At 36.1% G+C, this 16939-nt stretch overlaps 1 protein-coding gene across 1 annotated transcript; it reads right to left on the bottom strand.

Moving 5' to 3' along the window:
* Window positions 1-359: 359 nt before the first annotated feature.
* Window positions 360-16876, bottom strand: igfn1.4 (immunoglobulin like and fibronectin type III domain containing 1, tandem duplicate 4). Its single transcript, XM_085407333.1, has 23 exons — window positions 16695-16876; window positions 13176-13238; window positions 12034-12156; window positions 11519-11658; window positions 10749-10848; window positions 10472-10553; window positions 10204-10396; window positions 9917-10030; window positions 9335-9503; window positions 8963-9235; window positions 8578-8799; window positions 8316-8378; window positions 6583-6698; window positions 6244-6385; window positions 5859-6152; window positions 5440-5742; window positions 5008-5187; window positions 4779-4907; window positions 4590-4669; window positions 4209-4401; window positions 3739-4035; window positions 582-908; window positions 360-492 (listed from the first exon to the last, which is right to left on the bottom strand). Exons 2-23 carry the CDS (start codon window positions 13219-13221, stop codon window positions 488-490), a joined length of 3591 nt encoding a protein of 1196 aa, XP_085263459.1. The 5' UTR covers window positions 13222-13238; window positions 16695-16876; the 3' UTR covers window positions 360-487.
* Between the last annotated feature and the right edge of the window lie 63 nt (window positions 16877-16939).

The raw sequence follows: 16939 nt of genomic DNA, 5'->3' as shown, positions 1-16939 counted from the left end.
AAGGAAATGGATATGTGGGAATGAAATAAAATGCACACTTGGATCATAGGTGCTTGATGTAGAACTGTGACGTGCATGTTGTCATGGGCTCATAAATTGGAGCCATGTGGTGCTTGAAACCCATGCAATGCTTTGTATCAGTGAAAAATAGAAAAAGTTCTCAATAAAACAAGAATAAGTGAGAAGGCAGAACACTGAGTACACATCAGTTTGTTGATTTATTGCGGTTACAATTTGACAGATGTTTTTATACTGAAGATTGCCACTTCACTCATTTTAATAGTTATTATTACCAGTGACAGGGTAACAATTGTAGATATTGCACTTCAGACACATCAAATGAGTTTGCATTAAAGCTCTTTCTTCCCACACTTTGTATTGAAAGTATACTATTTCTGTTATATAGCAAACCAAAAAATTCTTTTTATTTCTGTATTTTCCACAGGATCTCAGTAGGAAGAAAAGCTCCACAAAGGTTTGTTGCCAATTAATCTGTTCAGGAAAAAAAGCAAAACAATTATAAGAATAAACCCTTCATCACAAACTACAAAAATATAATAATAATCTTAAATAAAGCTTACCTCTGACAAAAATTTTAGCGGAACACTCTGCCTTGCCAAAAGAGTTAACTGCGACTACCTTATATTCCCCACTGTCCTTTGGCCGAACTCGGAGAATATACAGGGAGCAGACACCAAAAGAGTTGGTGATGTAGTAATTATTGTCTGAGTTGATGCAGATGTCATTCAGGTACCAGGATACAGTTGGGGCGGGATATCCTCTAACGGCACATGTCATAAAGAGTTGGTAACCTTTAGGTGGTGTGTGGACTTTCAGAGGGACCAAGATAGATGGAGGTCTCTCAAAGGAGACCTCTGTGGAAATAATTCCATTTGAAGTTACTGGAACTTAAAGAGAAGGAGCGTTCAAAGTTAGTATTTAAAGTCAGATTTTAATAATGTCAATAAAGGTCCAAGAATATTTGCAAAATTCCTTCGTACTAATCACATTTCAAATAGCAGCATTATAACAGTTTTACATATCCAGTGCAACCCTGAACTTTTCTTGATATGTGGTAGAGCTCAATGTGAGAATACATATCCTGTCAGCTCCCTAATGCAGTCTGTGCCTGTTTGTCTGGGAAATGTCAGAGTGAGCGAATGTAAGAATAATAATAATCATCTGGAGAATCATCTGGAGACAACTTCTTCAGTGACGCTGAAGAAGTTGTCATAGTATGGCGTTCCACACATGATGCAGCTAAACAAAGCCTTTATATTGTGTGCTAAATTTGAGAAAGGACAACATCATAACTGTGATGACTCTGCCCAGTCTGCCTGATGTGTGCTTTTGAGGTTGGCAGGGAATGAGGTAAGGTAGTTTCTGAGCAGGAGCGCAACTGTTGGCTAATTGTTTTAAAGTGCATGGTAGGTATTGTTCTCTCTTGTCCCACCAGGTGAACATATGTTTTGCTTAAGTTTTATTTTGTTTTCTTCTTAGAAAAATGCATACACTATCGGTCTTAGAGCCACAAATCGACCACGCCCAAAAAAGTGCTATAAAAAGTTTATATATTAATATTTTTTTCTACTTTAAATTAGCCAATCTTTTAGACCTACTTCTCCTTGAAATATTCATGTCAAGTTTTAATTACATTTCGCGGATTTTAACCCTTTATATCCCGGTTTCGTCACATGAGCGCACTGCTTTTTTTGCCCCAAAAAACAAAAAACTTGAATATTTTCCAAAAAAAACATTTGAGGTAATATTCAATTGTTATTATAATTAGGCCTTTAGATGGACTAAAGATTGGCACCAAGAGTCATTTCGATCGCCTTTTATTTTTTTTCCAGGAGCGCATTTCATAAAATGCACACTATCGACCACGCCCAAAAAGTGCTATAAAAAATTTATATATTAATATTTTATTCCACTTTAAATTAGCCAATCTTTTAGACCTACTTCTCCTTGAAATATTCATGTCAAGTTTTAATTACATTTCGCGGATTTTAACCCTTTATATCCCGGTTTCGTCACATGAGCGCACTGCTTTTTTTGCCCCAAAAACATAAAACATAAAACATAAAATATTTTCCAAAAAAAACATTTGAAGCAATATTTTATTGTTATTATAATTAGGCCTTTAGATGGACAAAAGATTGGCACCAACATTAATTTCGATCCGGTTTTAATTTTTTTTCCAGAAGCCAAAAATGTCCCCAGGCGGCGCTGCTGCTCCTGCTCCCCCGGGGAGGAGTGCCTCTGCCGCGGGTGTGTTTCGCGCAGCGCCGGAGCATATGGTTCGGTTCCCGTGTCTGCAGCACACACTTCCGCTACCACGTGAAAACAAATACGTCATTTCCTGTTGATTAAAAAAAATTAATGCACCCTCAAATGATCCTAAGGTCAGAAAATGGTCCGGAACGAGCAGCGGGCCAAGCTGTATGCGGGAAATTAGTCTGCCTTTTCCGGGTATCTGTCTCGAGCAGGCCGCTGGAGAACATGTGTATGTTCCAGCAGGCGTCACATGTGGAGCAAGGACGCCACCCGGTGGACAAATAAAAAAATTACAACTCTAAGGCCAGTACTGCAAGCGGAAGCGGAAACATAACCGATCACGATCGATTTGACCGTAATTTTTTTGCCGTGAAAAATAGCGTTTATAATGGGTTTCAATGGGGCACAAATCGACCACTAGGACCAATAGCGTAAGTTTATCGCTAGCTTAGCCACTGAAGCTAATTTCCGGAAGTCATACTGAAATTTTAACAGTAAATGTGACCGAACTTTTTTTTGCAGACTTTCGCTATATTCCATTCAACACTGTGCAAATGGCATGTAATCGAAATTTGAAAATAGCCACAAATCGACCCAAGACTCTCCAGGGGGTTAGATGCAGGACTTTTTTTTTAAGTTTAGAAAAATTTATTTAATTAAATTAAACTCCTTTATCTATTAGGCTCAGGAAGCATAAGTATACATTGGCATATTTAATAAAATGTATCCCATTCTTTTAAGAAAACTGACAAAACACATCACACAAACAAATCAGAATAATGCAATCATTAACAAAGACATAGCAATAAAGAGAATGATGAGATGATTTCTGTTTTAAAAATGTATATACTGTACTTTTAGTTCTTAATACAGTGTATTGTCCACTTTTAACTTGCAGTCTTCAATCAATCAGAATCAGAATACTTTATTGATCCCTGGGGGAAATTATTTTTTGTTACAGTGCTCCATTTTAAACCAACATTAAGACAAGACAGACAATACGCTAACTAAGAATAGTACAATATATACATATATATACATACATACATACATAAGTCATTTATAAATAAATAGTTGGAAAAGAAACATGTGTAGTTGTAGCAGCAAACAGTGTGTTAAGTGGATGATATAATATAATACCCAGGCCAACATATAATATAATATGTTGGCCTGGGTTAGCCAGGCAGGTTTTAAATACACGAGGAAAACCTCAGAATCATTCTAACAGTTTGATTGTTCTTGATTGTTCAAATTATGGTACCTCTTACATTATTATTATTAATGTAGGGTGTGTCTTCAGTGATGACAATAGATTTTAAATGACACAAAATGTATTTCATGAAAATGTTTGTTTTCTGACAAATTAGCTGTTATGGTCACTGGAAAGCACCTAAATTATCAAACTAATGCACCCTATAGTTTAGTTCACCGTTATGGCATAATTAAAAATAACTAACCCACCTTTATTGATGTTGGTGCCCCATGTAGGTGACGGAGATGGATCGGACAGTCCCATATCATTCTTGGCATAGATTCGAAAATGATACTCTGTCCCAGGAAGGATGTTGCTAGCTGTGTATGTGTTAGTGAATAGACGGTCTGCTATAGTTTTCCAAACTCTGTTGAGGGAGTCATGTTGAGAAACCATGTAGTACAGGCGGTCATCAAGCTCCTGGTCTGGTGAGGGAGCCCATGATATCACTAGCTTTCCATGTACTGTTTGCTCTAGTTCCACAGGCCCTGGAACCTTGGGTTCATCTGGAAAAAAACAGAATAAGTTACAGAAAGTGGGATAATTATTTTGCTAATACTCTGGTTCAGTTCGGCAAATTGAATAACAATATAGTCTATTATATATTTCACAAAGTTCAGAAACTAGTAGCGATACAACCTGTTTTACATTAATCATAGGCTGATATCTATGTCCTTACCTGTGACTCTAAGGTCAATGTCAAATGAAGCCTCACCCACAGAGTTTTTGGCTTTAATAGTGTAGATGGCTGAATCCGAGCGCTTTGAATTGGGAATAACAAGCTGAGATGTTCCCTCTGTATTTATGATATTAATCCACGCAGATATTTTCTCGTCATCCTTCAGCCAAGTGATCTGAGGTGGAGGTTCAGCCTGAAGATATCAATATCAGATAAATTACCTTAAATGTGAGGCAAATCCTCCCTTGTCATGCTGTGGTGAACTTACAACTCAAAAAATATGACAAGGGAAGTAAATGCAGAAAATACTGGCATGACAGATTTAAGAGTTATTAAGGGATGAAAAAATACTTGGAAACCTGATTTTGGGTTCATTCATACCTCAAAGCAAATTTTGATACGAGCAGAATTTCCTGCTCTGACAACAATGAAGTCCTCTGGATCCTTAAAACAAGGTCTCACTGGATATAAAACACATAAAACATTCAAATTAATGCAGGAAAAAAAAATCACTGCTCTGGATAACTAAGGTAATCATTTATATTCACACTGAAGCATGTCAAGACTTACTGTTGGGATTCTTTGCACACACCATCGCAGATGGAGGGCTTGGATCTCCAGATCCTGACTCATTGATTGCTGTAACCCTGAACTCGTACTCTGAACCCTCAGTGATATCTTTGACTGCGTACTTTATGTCTGGAAAAATATGATTAATGTCAAGATAAAAGAGTCAATTTTCTTTAATGAAAGGTGCTAATTGTTCTTTAGGAGTAGAAATTATTTTTGTTTTACAAACCTTCAATAGGTTCATTAACTGCATTTAGGGGAATCCACTGATTTGTGTCCTTCTTCTGTTTCTCTACTTGGTACCCAATGATCGGCACTCCTTTATCATCCTCTGGAGGGGTCCAGGTCAAGTTGATACAGGTTTTTGAGGCACTTACCACTTTAGGAGCACCAGGAGGGCCGGCGAGTACTATAAAATAGTGAGAAGTCTAATTAATTAAATACTCTCATCATTAATAATTAGGACATACTTAAATTAATCAAAGACATTTGCAAGCAGTTTCTCTTAAAGAGAGCATAAATTCCAGCAATGATAAAATGTTAGACTGCTATAGTAGCTGCAGTGATAAAGTATTTAACGCAATCACAAAAGCTACATGAAAGCATTTTCATTTGGATTTGTCGAGAAACACTAAACACGACTTCATTTTTCTACACTCACTCATTATGCCAGCCATTATGCTTTCAGCTGTCTCCAGGGCATCACTAATACCCTCAGGGTTTTCTGCATAGATGCGATAGTTGTATTTCTTTCCATGTGTCACATTCCTGTCCCTGAAGGAGGTCTTGTCCGCTGAGACATCTCCAAGTTTTGTCCACAGACTCTGTCCTGTCTGCTGCCGTTCTATAATGTAGTTGGTTACAGCAGAGCCGCCGTCGTCTTTGGGAGGGTTCCATTTAATCTCAATTATTGATGAGGTAGTTTCAACAGTCTTCACTGGACCCTCTGGTGGACCGGGTCGATCTAGGTATCATGTTAAATTTTAAACATAAGTATGGGAGTTAACAAATATTAGAAAGTTTATTGATTTACCCTTTAGAAAATCTCATTTTCACATATATTTATCTTTGTTTCCATACCAAGCACAATAAGCTTAGATGTGGCCTCTATGGCTCCAAATGGGTTTTTCAGCTGGATCTTTATTTCCCCTGTGTCTATCCGCAGGCAGTCTCTGAACAACAGGCGGCTGTGATTGCGCTCCCTCACAATCTTAACTCCTCCTCCATCTTTCAGCTCAGTGCCATCCTTGAACCAGTTGACCTCCAAAGACTCCTGAGGAGGAAAGGGCATCTTGAAAGCAGCATTTTGTCCCGCTCTTACTATCACAGGTTTAGAGAACTTGTGAAGGTCATCTGGATCAAACTCAGGTACATCTATGAAACACAAAGCACAAGTCCATTTTAAAGATCTGTGACTGTTTTGCCATTTAATAGAAATGTAACAGCGAGAGAAAGTATATTATACCTCCAACTGTAACCTTCCCTTGTGTGCTGTGTTCCCCTGATGTAAACTGATAAATTCCAGAGCTGTCATCACTGCAGCTTTTAATTCTTAGCTCATGAGAATTTCCATCTTTGGTTATGGTGATCCCAGCACCTGAGTTTAACTAAAAAGGAAATTAAAAAAGCAAAGGGAAAGTACCTGATATGGCAATTTTGTTAACACAATTTGTTATATAAAATTAGTTAATGATAGAAACATACTGTAGGTAGAGTTTTCTTGTTTTTCATAATACTGACTTATTCCAAATGCTATCTAAAATTGAAAAATATAGATTTAATAATACTTATTCATTGGCTTTACCTGCTTTCCATCTTTGAACCAGGTGCCATCACTGTCAATGTTCATCTTCACTTGCAATTCAGCTGATTTTCCTCGAAGGGCATAAATATTAGAAAGTCCAGAGGTAATTCCAGGCTCTAGGAAACATAAATGCATTTAGAATCCTCTTGACATTCTTTGTGATGAAGCTTTGTCTTTAAAACTGCATGCATATTGAATAAAAACAGAAAACATACAATATTTAAACGTTTCGTTTTTATTAATTTCAGTAAATAGCTGTTCAAATAAAGGTGAGAACTTTCTAGATGTTTTGGAAGGTTTTTCTGTAATTCTTCAATAGTTTAACAAGTTTGTGAAACAAACAAGTGGCCACATCTGGGGATGGCTGCAGTTACTGGCTCTAAAGACAAGAAAGTCCCTATAGACTCCCAACTTAAAATCCACTTTAGGTCTGAGTCTGTATAAGTCTGTATAACACAGACTGAAAATCACCAGTGAACCCCTGGTAACCACCAGTTGTTAGGGAAAATGTGTATTCCCTGACCAGCTTGTGAATAGTTGCTGCTAGATGAAATCACTCACAAAAGGGCTGCTGTACCAGATACCTTTTTGGAAATACTTTGGTTGCTAAAAGATTCCTACGGTTTCCTATTGTTTATAGTAACTGTCTGCAAACACTAATGCTAAATAATCAGCAAGCGGTACTGAAAAACTTGAAAAAGTGCAACAGAAACTATAAGAAATATATGACCAGTGTACTTGTCAACAAGGGTTCCTCCACCAAGTTCTAAGTTTTTTTTTGTTTTATCAAATACTTATTTCACTCAATGAGTTCCAGACCGAGGGCGATTGGAGGCCATTTTTCTTCCATTTCCTAATAATTGCACCAACAGTTGTCACATTCTTACCAAGCTTCTTATTGATGGTCTCATGGCACATTCTAGCCTTTAGCAGGTTTTATTGATTCACTGATTGAGTTGTAAGGGACCAAATATTATTTCGCTCAATGACATGAAAATCAGTTTATAACTTTTATGTCATTCCTTTTGGTTTTTTGGTTTTTTTGTGTGGTTTTTTTTTTCCCCCTCTGGATTTTTGGTTGATATTCCGTCTAATTAAAATCTATCTGCATTAAAAAAGTAAGCAGGGTTTCGAATAAAACATACATTGATGTTAATGTGTTATTTTTTACACTTCTGTTAAAGTCATGTAAGCTACTATATAGATATTTTATTAGTCTTTCTATATTGTTAGTACTGTAGTGCTTTTTCAGTTTTAAATATCTGGCATGCCTGCATATGCAAGTGGTTGATTTAGCATTTCACTACCACTGGTTTCTTCAGGTGAGTGGCCTGATGGCAATAACAACAATAAGTGATTTAAACTTGTCTGTGGCAGCTTCTCGTTTTGATGTTTCACCTATGTGCGATCAGAGACAGTATGACAATGCTATTATTATTATTCTGTGTTTGTTGATAATTTCAATGACTTGCAACTCAGTTTCAGTACTTTTATTTTGTCATAATAAAAATAATGATTTTACAACATCAAAAAAAGGTAAAGTCAGCTAAAATCTATCCTTGAAGAGGTAGTTACATAATGAACTGATTACATTATGAAGTTCAGCCAAAATATTACTGTGACCTCACTAGCAGTTTTATATTTATATTTTGGCAAATGTTTACATAAATAATACTTTTAAATAGTTAGACGTAAGAAGGACTTTAGGTCTCAAAGTAATTTTAGGATCTTACCAGTGGTTGTTGCCTCCACAACTGGTGGATGTGAACCTGTCATTGTTGGTTCATTTACCACTCCTCATCAACCATAAAAAAAACAAGTCAGAGGTTGATAGATTAACACATTATAATTACCCACATAATAACAAAAGTTGACTAACCACATAAACAACATAATATTCATATGAAAAGGTGCATCACACTTATCTAAAATGACATTTTCTCTCTTGGTTAATGTGGTTAATGTTCATTTAAAACCACTTCTGGGCATTCTTACTTGGTTTGGAAGCTGCAGATCCAGCCACAACTGGAGTGTCAGTGGGTGCAGCAGGTGGAGGTGCAGCCTCTTCAGAAGCTTTCATTTGCTCTTTTCTTTCCTCTTTCTCCTTTTCTAGTTTTGCTTGTTGCTCTTTGGCAATTTTCTGTAAATCCTGCCCAGATCCCCCTGCCCTTGTTGTTTTCCTTGCTGTCTTTTTACCCTTTTGTGCATCTTTATCAGCTGAATTGGGAAAGACAATTAGATTTGTGACAGTGTGCACTTAAAAAAATGTATTTTATGTCATGAACTCAATAATAGATTAAATTAATCTAATCTTTCAAAAATATTGTCAGTTAATTATATCATATATTATAAAATAGCCTTTTGGTGGGAGATGATATACCTTCAATGACAAGCCAAGCACTGCAAGATTTTATCCCTGCACAGGCACAATAAATTCCTTTATCTGCCACCATGCAGTCTTTAACCAGCAGCCTGTGAATGAGCTTGTCTTCTGAAACCTCAATGTCATATTTATCTCCCTGTTCCAGTGGCATATTTTTGCCAAACCACAAAATCTTGGCAAAGGGGTTTGACAAGACACACTCAAATATGGCATCTTCTCTCTCTTTTGCCTTTACTTCCTGAATCTTCACCAAGAAATCCACCATGGGGACTAAAAAATAAGACATTTGTTTATTATACTACATTATACATGAATTTATTTCAACATCCTTCATTTTGTTGTGTCATGTGCAATTGTAAAAATGCTTACTTTTAAAATCAGTGGAAAACATATTGACATCCTCGACATCCAACTGGTACAGCCCGGCATCCTCTGGCATTAGGTCTCTCATGCTGAAAATGTACTTTTTTCCAATTTTCTTAAGGCTGTGCTTGAGCTTATCACCCAGTTCTTTTGTGTAAGGGATCATTTTACCATCCTGTGGAGTGTGTGTATATACATAGATTGTTATTTTCATATGTTTTTGTACTTGCATAGCACAATGTAGCTGCAAGACAATAACAAAACAAAAAAGTCTTATTTGATTAAATATTGATAACATTATAACAGGATTTCATCAAAAAAAAAGTAAAAACTCATTAACAAAGCTGCATAAAAAACCCCCCAAAAAAAACCAAAAACAAAAACAAAGCTGCATATCTAATGTTTAAACATAAAAAATTAATTCAAAGGTTGTTATCTGGTATATATCATCTAATTATCTTGATGTATCTTTGCAAGCACTGGTCATATTATGGCTGTGGTATTTTGGGGTGGTCCTAGATAATGACTCTATTCATTGTTTTCTACTATTATGGTTTAGTAGCGTTACGACTTCATTCTATAACTTACCTTGTACAGGAATATAGAGCTGCTTTGTTCAATGAGGTCCATGTCTATCTCAAAGGATGCAGTGCCATCTGCATTGACCTGAATAGGTCTCAGATTAGAGAGGCTTTTGACGAACTGGGACAAAAACAGAGGAAGTAATAAAAGGAAAGCAAACAGACATTTTTTTTGCAACTAAATAGCTTTATTTATTTTTTCAAGAATAAACTTATAAACAAATTTAAGCTTGTATAGTCAACATCAAGCCTCATAAAGGAAGTAAAAAAAAAATCATGAACCGAATCACTGACCTGTGCTTGTTCTTCCTCCCTTTCTTTCTTCATTTCGTTTAATTTCTTGAGCATCCAACGATAGTCAGTTACCCCAAATTCTGCACAGATTCTCTCATAATCTTTCTTGTCAGCGCTAAGTAAAAGCTCCCAAAATTTTGGATCCATTTCTCCCTCTTTTTTCTCAGGTTGCTCAGATTTGGGATGAACCTTGCTGGAAATGGATATAGTAAACAATTTGTAAATCTATATATGACGCATGGTGATCAGTAGACTACCTCAATCCTACCTTTTCCTTTTTAGAACAGTCTTAAAATCCCCTTCTATTGCATCAGCTGCTTGCTTTTGGGCTTTGTTTTTTTTAAAACCCACTAGAAAGTAAAAAAAGGATAATACATTGTCAACTATGTAGGAAAAAGTGAAATGACAGAAATAGCCTTAAGCGGAGAAGTAACAAAGTATCAAATTTGGCAGAATCTGCATGCAGACTCAAATACGTGCAGATTTAATAACTCTATGATTGCTTTCATCACACTATCTCCATATCTATACCTTCATAACCTTACCTTCAATCACATTTAAAACAACTGTGACCATGGCTTGTCCATATTCATTTGTGGCGAAGCATTTGTAGGTATCTGCTTGATCTGGGGCAACATTTGGCATCTGGACAGTAAAAGATATACTGAGTGTAATGGACCTAGATAATTAACAACCATCCATCCATTCGCTTCCGCTTATCCTTTTCAGGGTCGCGGGGGGTGCTGGAGCCTATCCCAGCTGTCATAGGGCGAAAGGCGGGGTACACCCTGGACAGGTCGCCAGTCTGTCGCAGGGCCAACACACAGGGACAGACAACCATTCACACTCACATTCACTCGCACCTAGTGGCAATTTGGATTATCCAATTAACCTATCCCCACAAGCTGCATGTCTTTGGACGGTGGGAGGAAGCCGGAGTACCCGGAGAGAACCCACGCAAACACGGTGAGAACATGCAAACTCCACACAGAAAGACCCCGGCCTGATGGTGGAATTGAACTCAGGACCTTCTTGCTGTGCGGCAACAGTGCTAACCACCGTGCCACCGTGCTGCCCCTTTACAATTTACAATTAACAACCAAATGTGTTAAATTTCATTTTGATCTAATTTATCACAATTCGTGGTGTGGAAGTCAATAATGTGGTTATTATTGAAATTTGTATAACTGTACTTTTTGTAACAAATATTATTTACCTTTGATGTAATCAAATATCTTTGTCTTCTAGATTGTCTTTACATTATCTGCTTCTCCTTTATGTGAACATGTTGCTTTAGTTTTACTGTATCACTTGCCTCAAATGTATGCTCATTGGAAGGGGAATCGTATTTACTCTGGTACCGGGAAGTATCAGACACATCTCCGTTATTTCTGCTCCATGTTACAGTTGGTGTTGGGTCTCCAATGACAATAGCTTTAAAGAAAGCAAATTTCCCTGTAAAAAAAGAAAAGAAAAAGACAGGTCACTCCCTGGAGACAGTGAAGAGATCCAAATATATACGGTGACATTTAGTATGGATATTAAATTGAAATGGGTGAACAGTACCTGTTAATGCATTCACATTACAGAGGCAAAAAGATCATTTGTATTATGCAGAGTAGATTTGGTAACATTGTCACTTCTGCAGATGTTTAGTCACGGTTTTGCAATTCTACTGACACAGGCTTCTTGCTTTTGAAAGGCAGAGACTTTTTCTTTGGGCAAATTGAATTGATCTAATCCATTTAGCAGAATCACATATTTCCTTGGGATGTTTTTCCCCTGAATATTAATGTTTAAAATTATTTTTTTTTTTGCTATGAAACATACCCTCTTGGATGGTCAAAGCAATTGGCTTGCGGGTGAAGTCTGGATGGCTCTTTCCCTCTGGCAGCGTCTCGATAAACTGTGTAATCATCACTCCTGGGACCTTAGATTTTTTCTTGATCCCAACTGTCAAGAATTGGAAAATGAAATGTCAGTGGCAATACATGTGACACTTGGAGCAAGGAAAAGGATGAAAATCATAGCCGTAATTGTATTCACTGTCAAAATCTGTTGTTTTGTAAGCAAGCCCCCTTAAACCATTGCTGAAAACACATTCTATTACTTGATATTTTAAAATGTTAATGTTACTCACCTTATCACCACTCTGAGTTATATACTAAATGTAGCGTTTGCGTTTCAGTCAGATTTACCTCTTTTACATCTTCTGTATGAATCCATATTTAAAATTCAGCCTGAGAACAGATATTTAGTAATACATACATATTCACACAAATTACATGCGTATCAAGAAATTCATTGCATATGAGTTTTTGATGCCTTCATGAGCAGTAGGTAGATAAATGGCTAACATTTTTTTTCTGTTGCTTTCTTTACCTTCTTTACCACTGTAGTTCTCTGCAGCAGGAGCTCATAAGGCATATGTTAAGAAGAATGTACTGCATGGATCAGCATAGTAGTAACATTGGATTCGACTTAAAAGTTTAACTGACCCAAAAAACAAACAAGCAAGCAAACAAAATAAATAAATTGACCTGCAGAATATTTAATGAATAGTTATGCTATATAACTATTTAAAAAGTAGTAACAATATATAATCTGCACTGTAATGGTTACAGCACACATTTCCTATTCTATATTGCTACAGCTTATCAATGAACGTGTGCTTGCTTAAACCTGTAATATTGTCTGCCTGATGTATGGTATAGTCTTAGTAATAGGAGGAATGTAATAGACAATGTACATTCATGACTAGCAGATAAATTCAGAATTATGCAAATATACCTAATTTAATAATTTTCTCTCTAGAGTCATAGTACTTATTTAATTTGGTTAACACTTGCATGTTGCAGATTGATGTTAAAATTAGAATAATAAAGCAAAAATCATTCGTTTAAATTTGTACAGACAGTGTTTTGCTAGTCGAGTATTCTGTAGTGCTGTAGACAGTTATATGTAGTGCTCACCTTGGCCAGCGGCTGTCCCGTCTGTCGCTTTTGATTTTCTAATCATCTTGGGTCTTTTGATTCCTGAATGGATTCAGCAAGAATTGGGGAGAAAAGTTAATTTATTTAGGAAACATAACACAATATTTTCAGTGTACTAATTTATTAAAATAGCAGGAGCATTTTTTAGTTTTGTATTACTGGATTATTGAGTATTATTAAGTATTATTGAAAGAAATTGTTTAAAGATTCAGTTGAAACTGAGACTCAAAAGTTATCTGGCACCGAACAGCTTAAGAGAGGCGTTGCGAGATGTGACCAACCTTTCATTAAATCATGATGTGCAGGAAAATTTGGCCATGTTTGAAAATGTTCTTCTTTAGAAACCACAAAATTGTGAGTTTTTTGTTTTTTTTCTGGGGGACTGATTAGTTGAGGACAAATTCAAAACAAAGAAGGGTTAAAAATGTAGAACCTGTTATGAGAGTTCTTAAGGGAAATACTGTGACTGGTGACAAATTCAGACTGACTACACGGCAAAAGACACAGAACATGGACATCTGTTTTTGCATGTCGTCTAACTCTTGCCCTATGCCAAGAGTAATTAAAGTAAGGAAATCAACTTTTTAAGAATAGCTGAGGGGAAAAGCCCATATTTCTTACCTCACTTTATGATATTATTGTGCAAACTATTATTAATTTGTAGTTTTCTTCTTGTGTCGTTAAGATACAGCAAGCTGACGTGTTGTTTAAATGATTACATGCTTAGCAAATTCACATTTTTATGATCTTAAAGATCCATTCACAGCAAGGATCTCTACATGGCTTTCATTACCCACATGATTGCTATACTTAGAATGACAAATGTCACTTGACTAAAATAGACTGAACATTAATTTTAATGGATTCAGTGTTGCTGGGGCTTAAGCGGATTTGCAGAAATGTTAATATTTCGTTAGAACATTAATGCATAATTGCAGGAATTAGATATTTTTATCAGTGCTGGTTTTAAGAAAGATGAGATTGTATGAAATGATACGAAAACTAACAAATTCTGTCAATAAATCCTTTTATAACCATCACTCTGGTTGAAATAAATGATAAGCTGATGTATTTATTTATTACTTTTATGGGTTTTTTTTCTTTTTTTTTTCTTTTTTTTTTGTTTCCATATGTTGAGAAACATCAGCTTGATAGATTTTATAATGACAGGAAGAGATCTGGGATTATATACTGTTTAGTATTGTATGCTGAGATTGTCAAAGCTGTCAGTCAAAACAAAGTCTGACAGGGAAAAGAAAATAAGAGAAAAAAGGAAAAGAAAAACTGTACATGACTATAGGTTTAAACATGAAAACATTGCTTGGATCTCTAATTTTATATACTGTAAAAAATATCATTTGACAGAGAAATGCTAATGTTCCCAAATGTTAAATGTTCCCTCTTACACTTTAGCAGTTTCATCATCACACCTACATATACTGTAGTTTTTAGTTTGGTGGAGAGGGAATTTTTACAGAATTTGTAAATTCCTGTTGCTAGTGTTATGAAATGAGTTGCTTTGAGTGGATGTGAGTCACAGTCGATGAAAATTTGTTTCCCAAAACTCAGTGTTTCCAGAGCACTTTAGTTCGACCCATTTCCTGTGTCCCAGGACCAGTTAAAAGTTCTGTGGGCTGCGTTGAACTTTATGTCTGAATGAAATAACCTGTTTGATGTGTCAGTGCACAATGCAGTACACAGTACAGAGCTAATGTTCTGAATCATTGATCTAACAGCAGGGAAGGGTGTAAGACGTCTGCAGCTGTTATGTCAAAATCCACCAAACTGTGTAAAGCTCTTTCACATATGTGTGAACAAGAAAAACTGTTTCTGAATGCCTGAGTAACTTGACTAATCATCATAATTTTTCAGTCTGTATAGCTCTACATTGTTGCTGATTAATTAGATACACTGACTTTATATTTCAGATGCGTGCGACATCTTTCATTCTCATGTATAGTATTTGCACAAACCTAGCACATCCCGGTATACACATGTGATATTCTAGGGTTTCAGCGCTTCATGGCTGTTGGAAGATGGACTGTCATATGATAGGTCACATGCCACATAAAACTGTGAACATCCCATCTTGCACATCTTAATATGCTTGTAAATCACTTGACAGGATAATGTCAAACTGAGGTGAAACTTTTTCAGTCTAGCAAATTAAATCACTATAGATTACCACATTTTCTATCTATGGGCACCAAACGGATAACCTTCATAATCAGTCCTTTTTAATTTTTGGTGCATTTACTTATGATTATAGCAGCAACTAAATGGTGAAAAGCCTTTAACTATTTTAAAGTATTCAGTAAATATAACAGAAAATGGTTATTGCTAAGCACATTGTTGTATTCTTGTGTTCTTAGGATAAATGGGATGAGATTAAGCCCATAACTTCAGCTCCCATTGTGGTTGTTCTACAAAGTTATTTTTTATGGTCAGAAAAGCCTTTGAGATTTAGATTTTTTTTATTTTTTTACTCTAGAAATTATTTTTTTGTGTACTTGGCTTCTAACACACTCCTTACACAACCAGTGCGTGAGTTGTTTTTATAGGATATAATATCGCCTTTGCTGATGTTAACTTGTCGATGTTAATGCCATCAGCTGCTTCTCTGACTGGAGATGAAATACAGTACGGGATAGTATACTCAGAGACTGAGAGCATCATAAAGATGATTAAAAGGGAGACACCGTGAGGGGCATGTTCACAAAGCATGTGGCTATCTACGGAGATGACGCTGATGCCAGTAGCTTAGAGTGCCAGGTTTGCTTAAATTGAATTATTCCAGAATTTCACCATAAACTATTTTGTATTTTTATGCAGCTCATTTATCTATTTAAATCTTCATTTAAAACTTTTAGGGGCCATAAATTGACAAGCTGATGGATGAAAAATTAATAGAGCAGATTAGAGTAACTATTCATGAAGAAAAATTAAAGTTAGGAGTTTTAAAAAAATAACATGCTCTCAAAAGGATGGTTCTTGGTTTTAGGTATGGCTGTGATATTTTTTCTACGTGCACGGACATAGGGCAAAGTTATGAGTAGTAAGGATTTTTTGCCAACTGGCTACAATTATATACAAGATCTGGAAATCACATAAAGTTCATTTTATTTGAACTCACGTAAGCAGTTACGTTTGTATACTGATGTGCATTATTGTTGCATTTTCAAAATTTTTGAAAAACCTTTTGAAATGCATATTTAATGAAACATAGGAGCTGAGTAATTAGAAAACAACTTCACTGTACTTAAATAATGTGAATGATGGAAAATTAAACCACTTTCATGTGCACAACAAAGAACTTTTATTAAGTCAGCTCAGTTGTGTTTATAGGCAAATACTTTGCACAGTTTATCACATGGATTTACTGTTATCTTTAAGATTTAATATGGCCCAGAACTGAGTGTTAAAAACTAGAGCCATGTCTTAATACTTAACACCTTCATCTAAGACTGGTGATGTATATAAGATGAATGATGAACTCACCACAGTACTCCTGTGATCCTGTTCAGTGGTGCTGCTTCCCTGGCTGATATTCGAGTGTTGCCTTCCTGGTCTACAAGCTATTAAATCCTTACAGGAATGCCAATGACTCTGCGACAAGCTCCCACGTTGTCAGACACAGTGCCTGCCAAGACAGGGGATTGCTTTTTTTGTTTTTGGCATAAATCACAACCTCTAGATAGGAAGACGGAAAGCCAAGGCTGCCTGCAAGCCTTGTGCTGAGATGA

This window comes from Rhamphochromis longiceps, linkage group LG5 (genome assembly GCF_057381845.1).
Source record: "Rhamphochromis longiceps isolate RC_006_pf linkage group LG5, R_longiceps_female_GT1.1, whole genome shotgun sequence".
Taxonomy (NCBI): domain Eukaryota; kingdom Metazoa; phylum Chordata; class Actinopteri; order Cichliformes; family Cichlidae; genus Rhamphochromis; species Rhamphochromis longiceps.
This window is presented reverse-complemented; position numbering and strand designations above follow the sequence as displayed.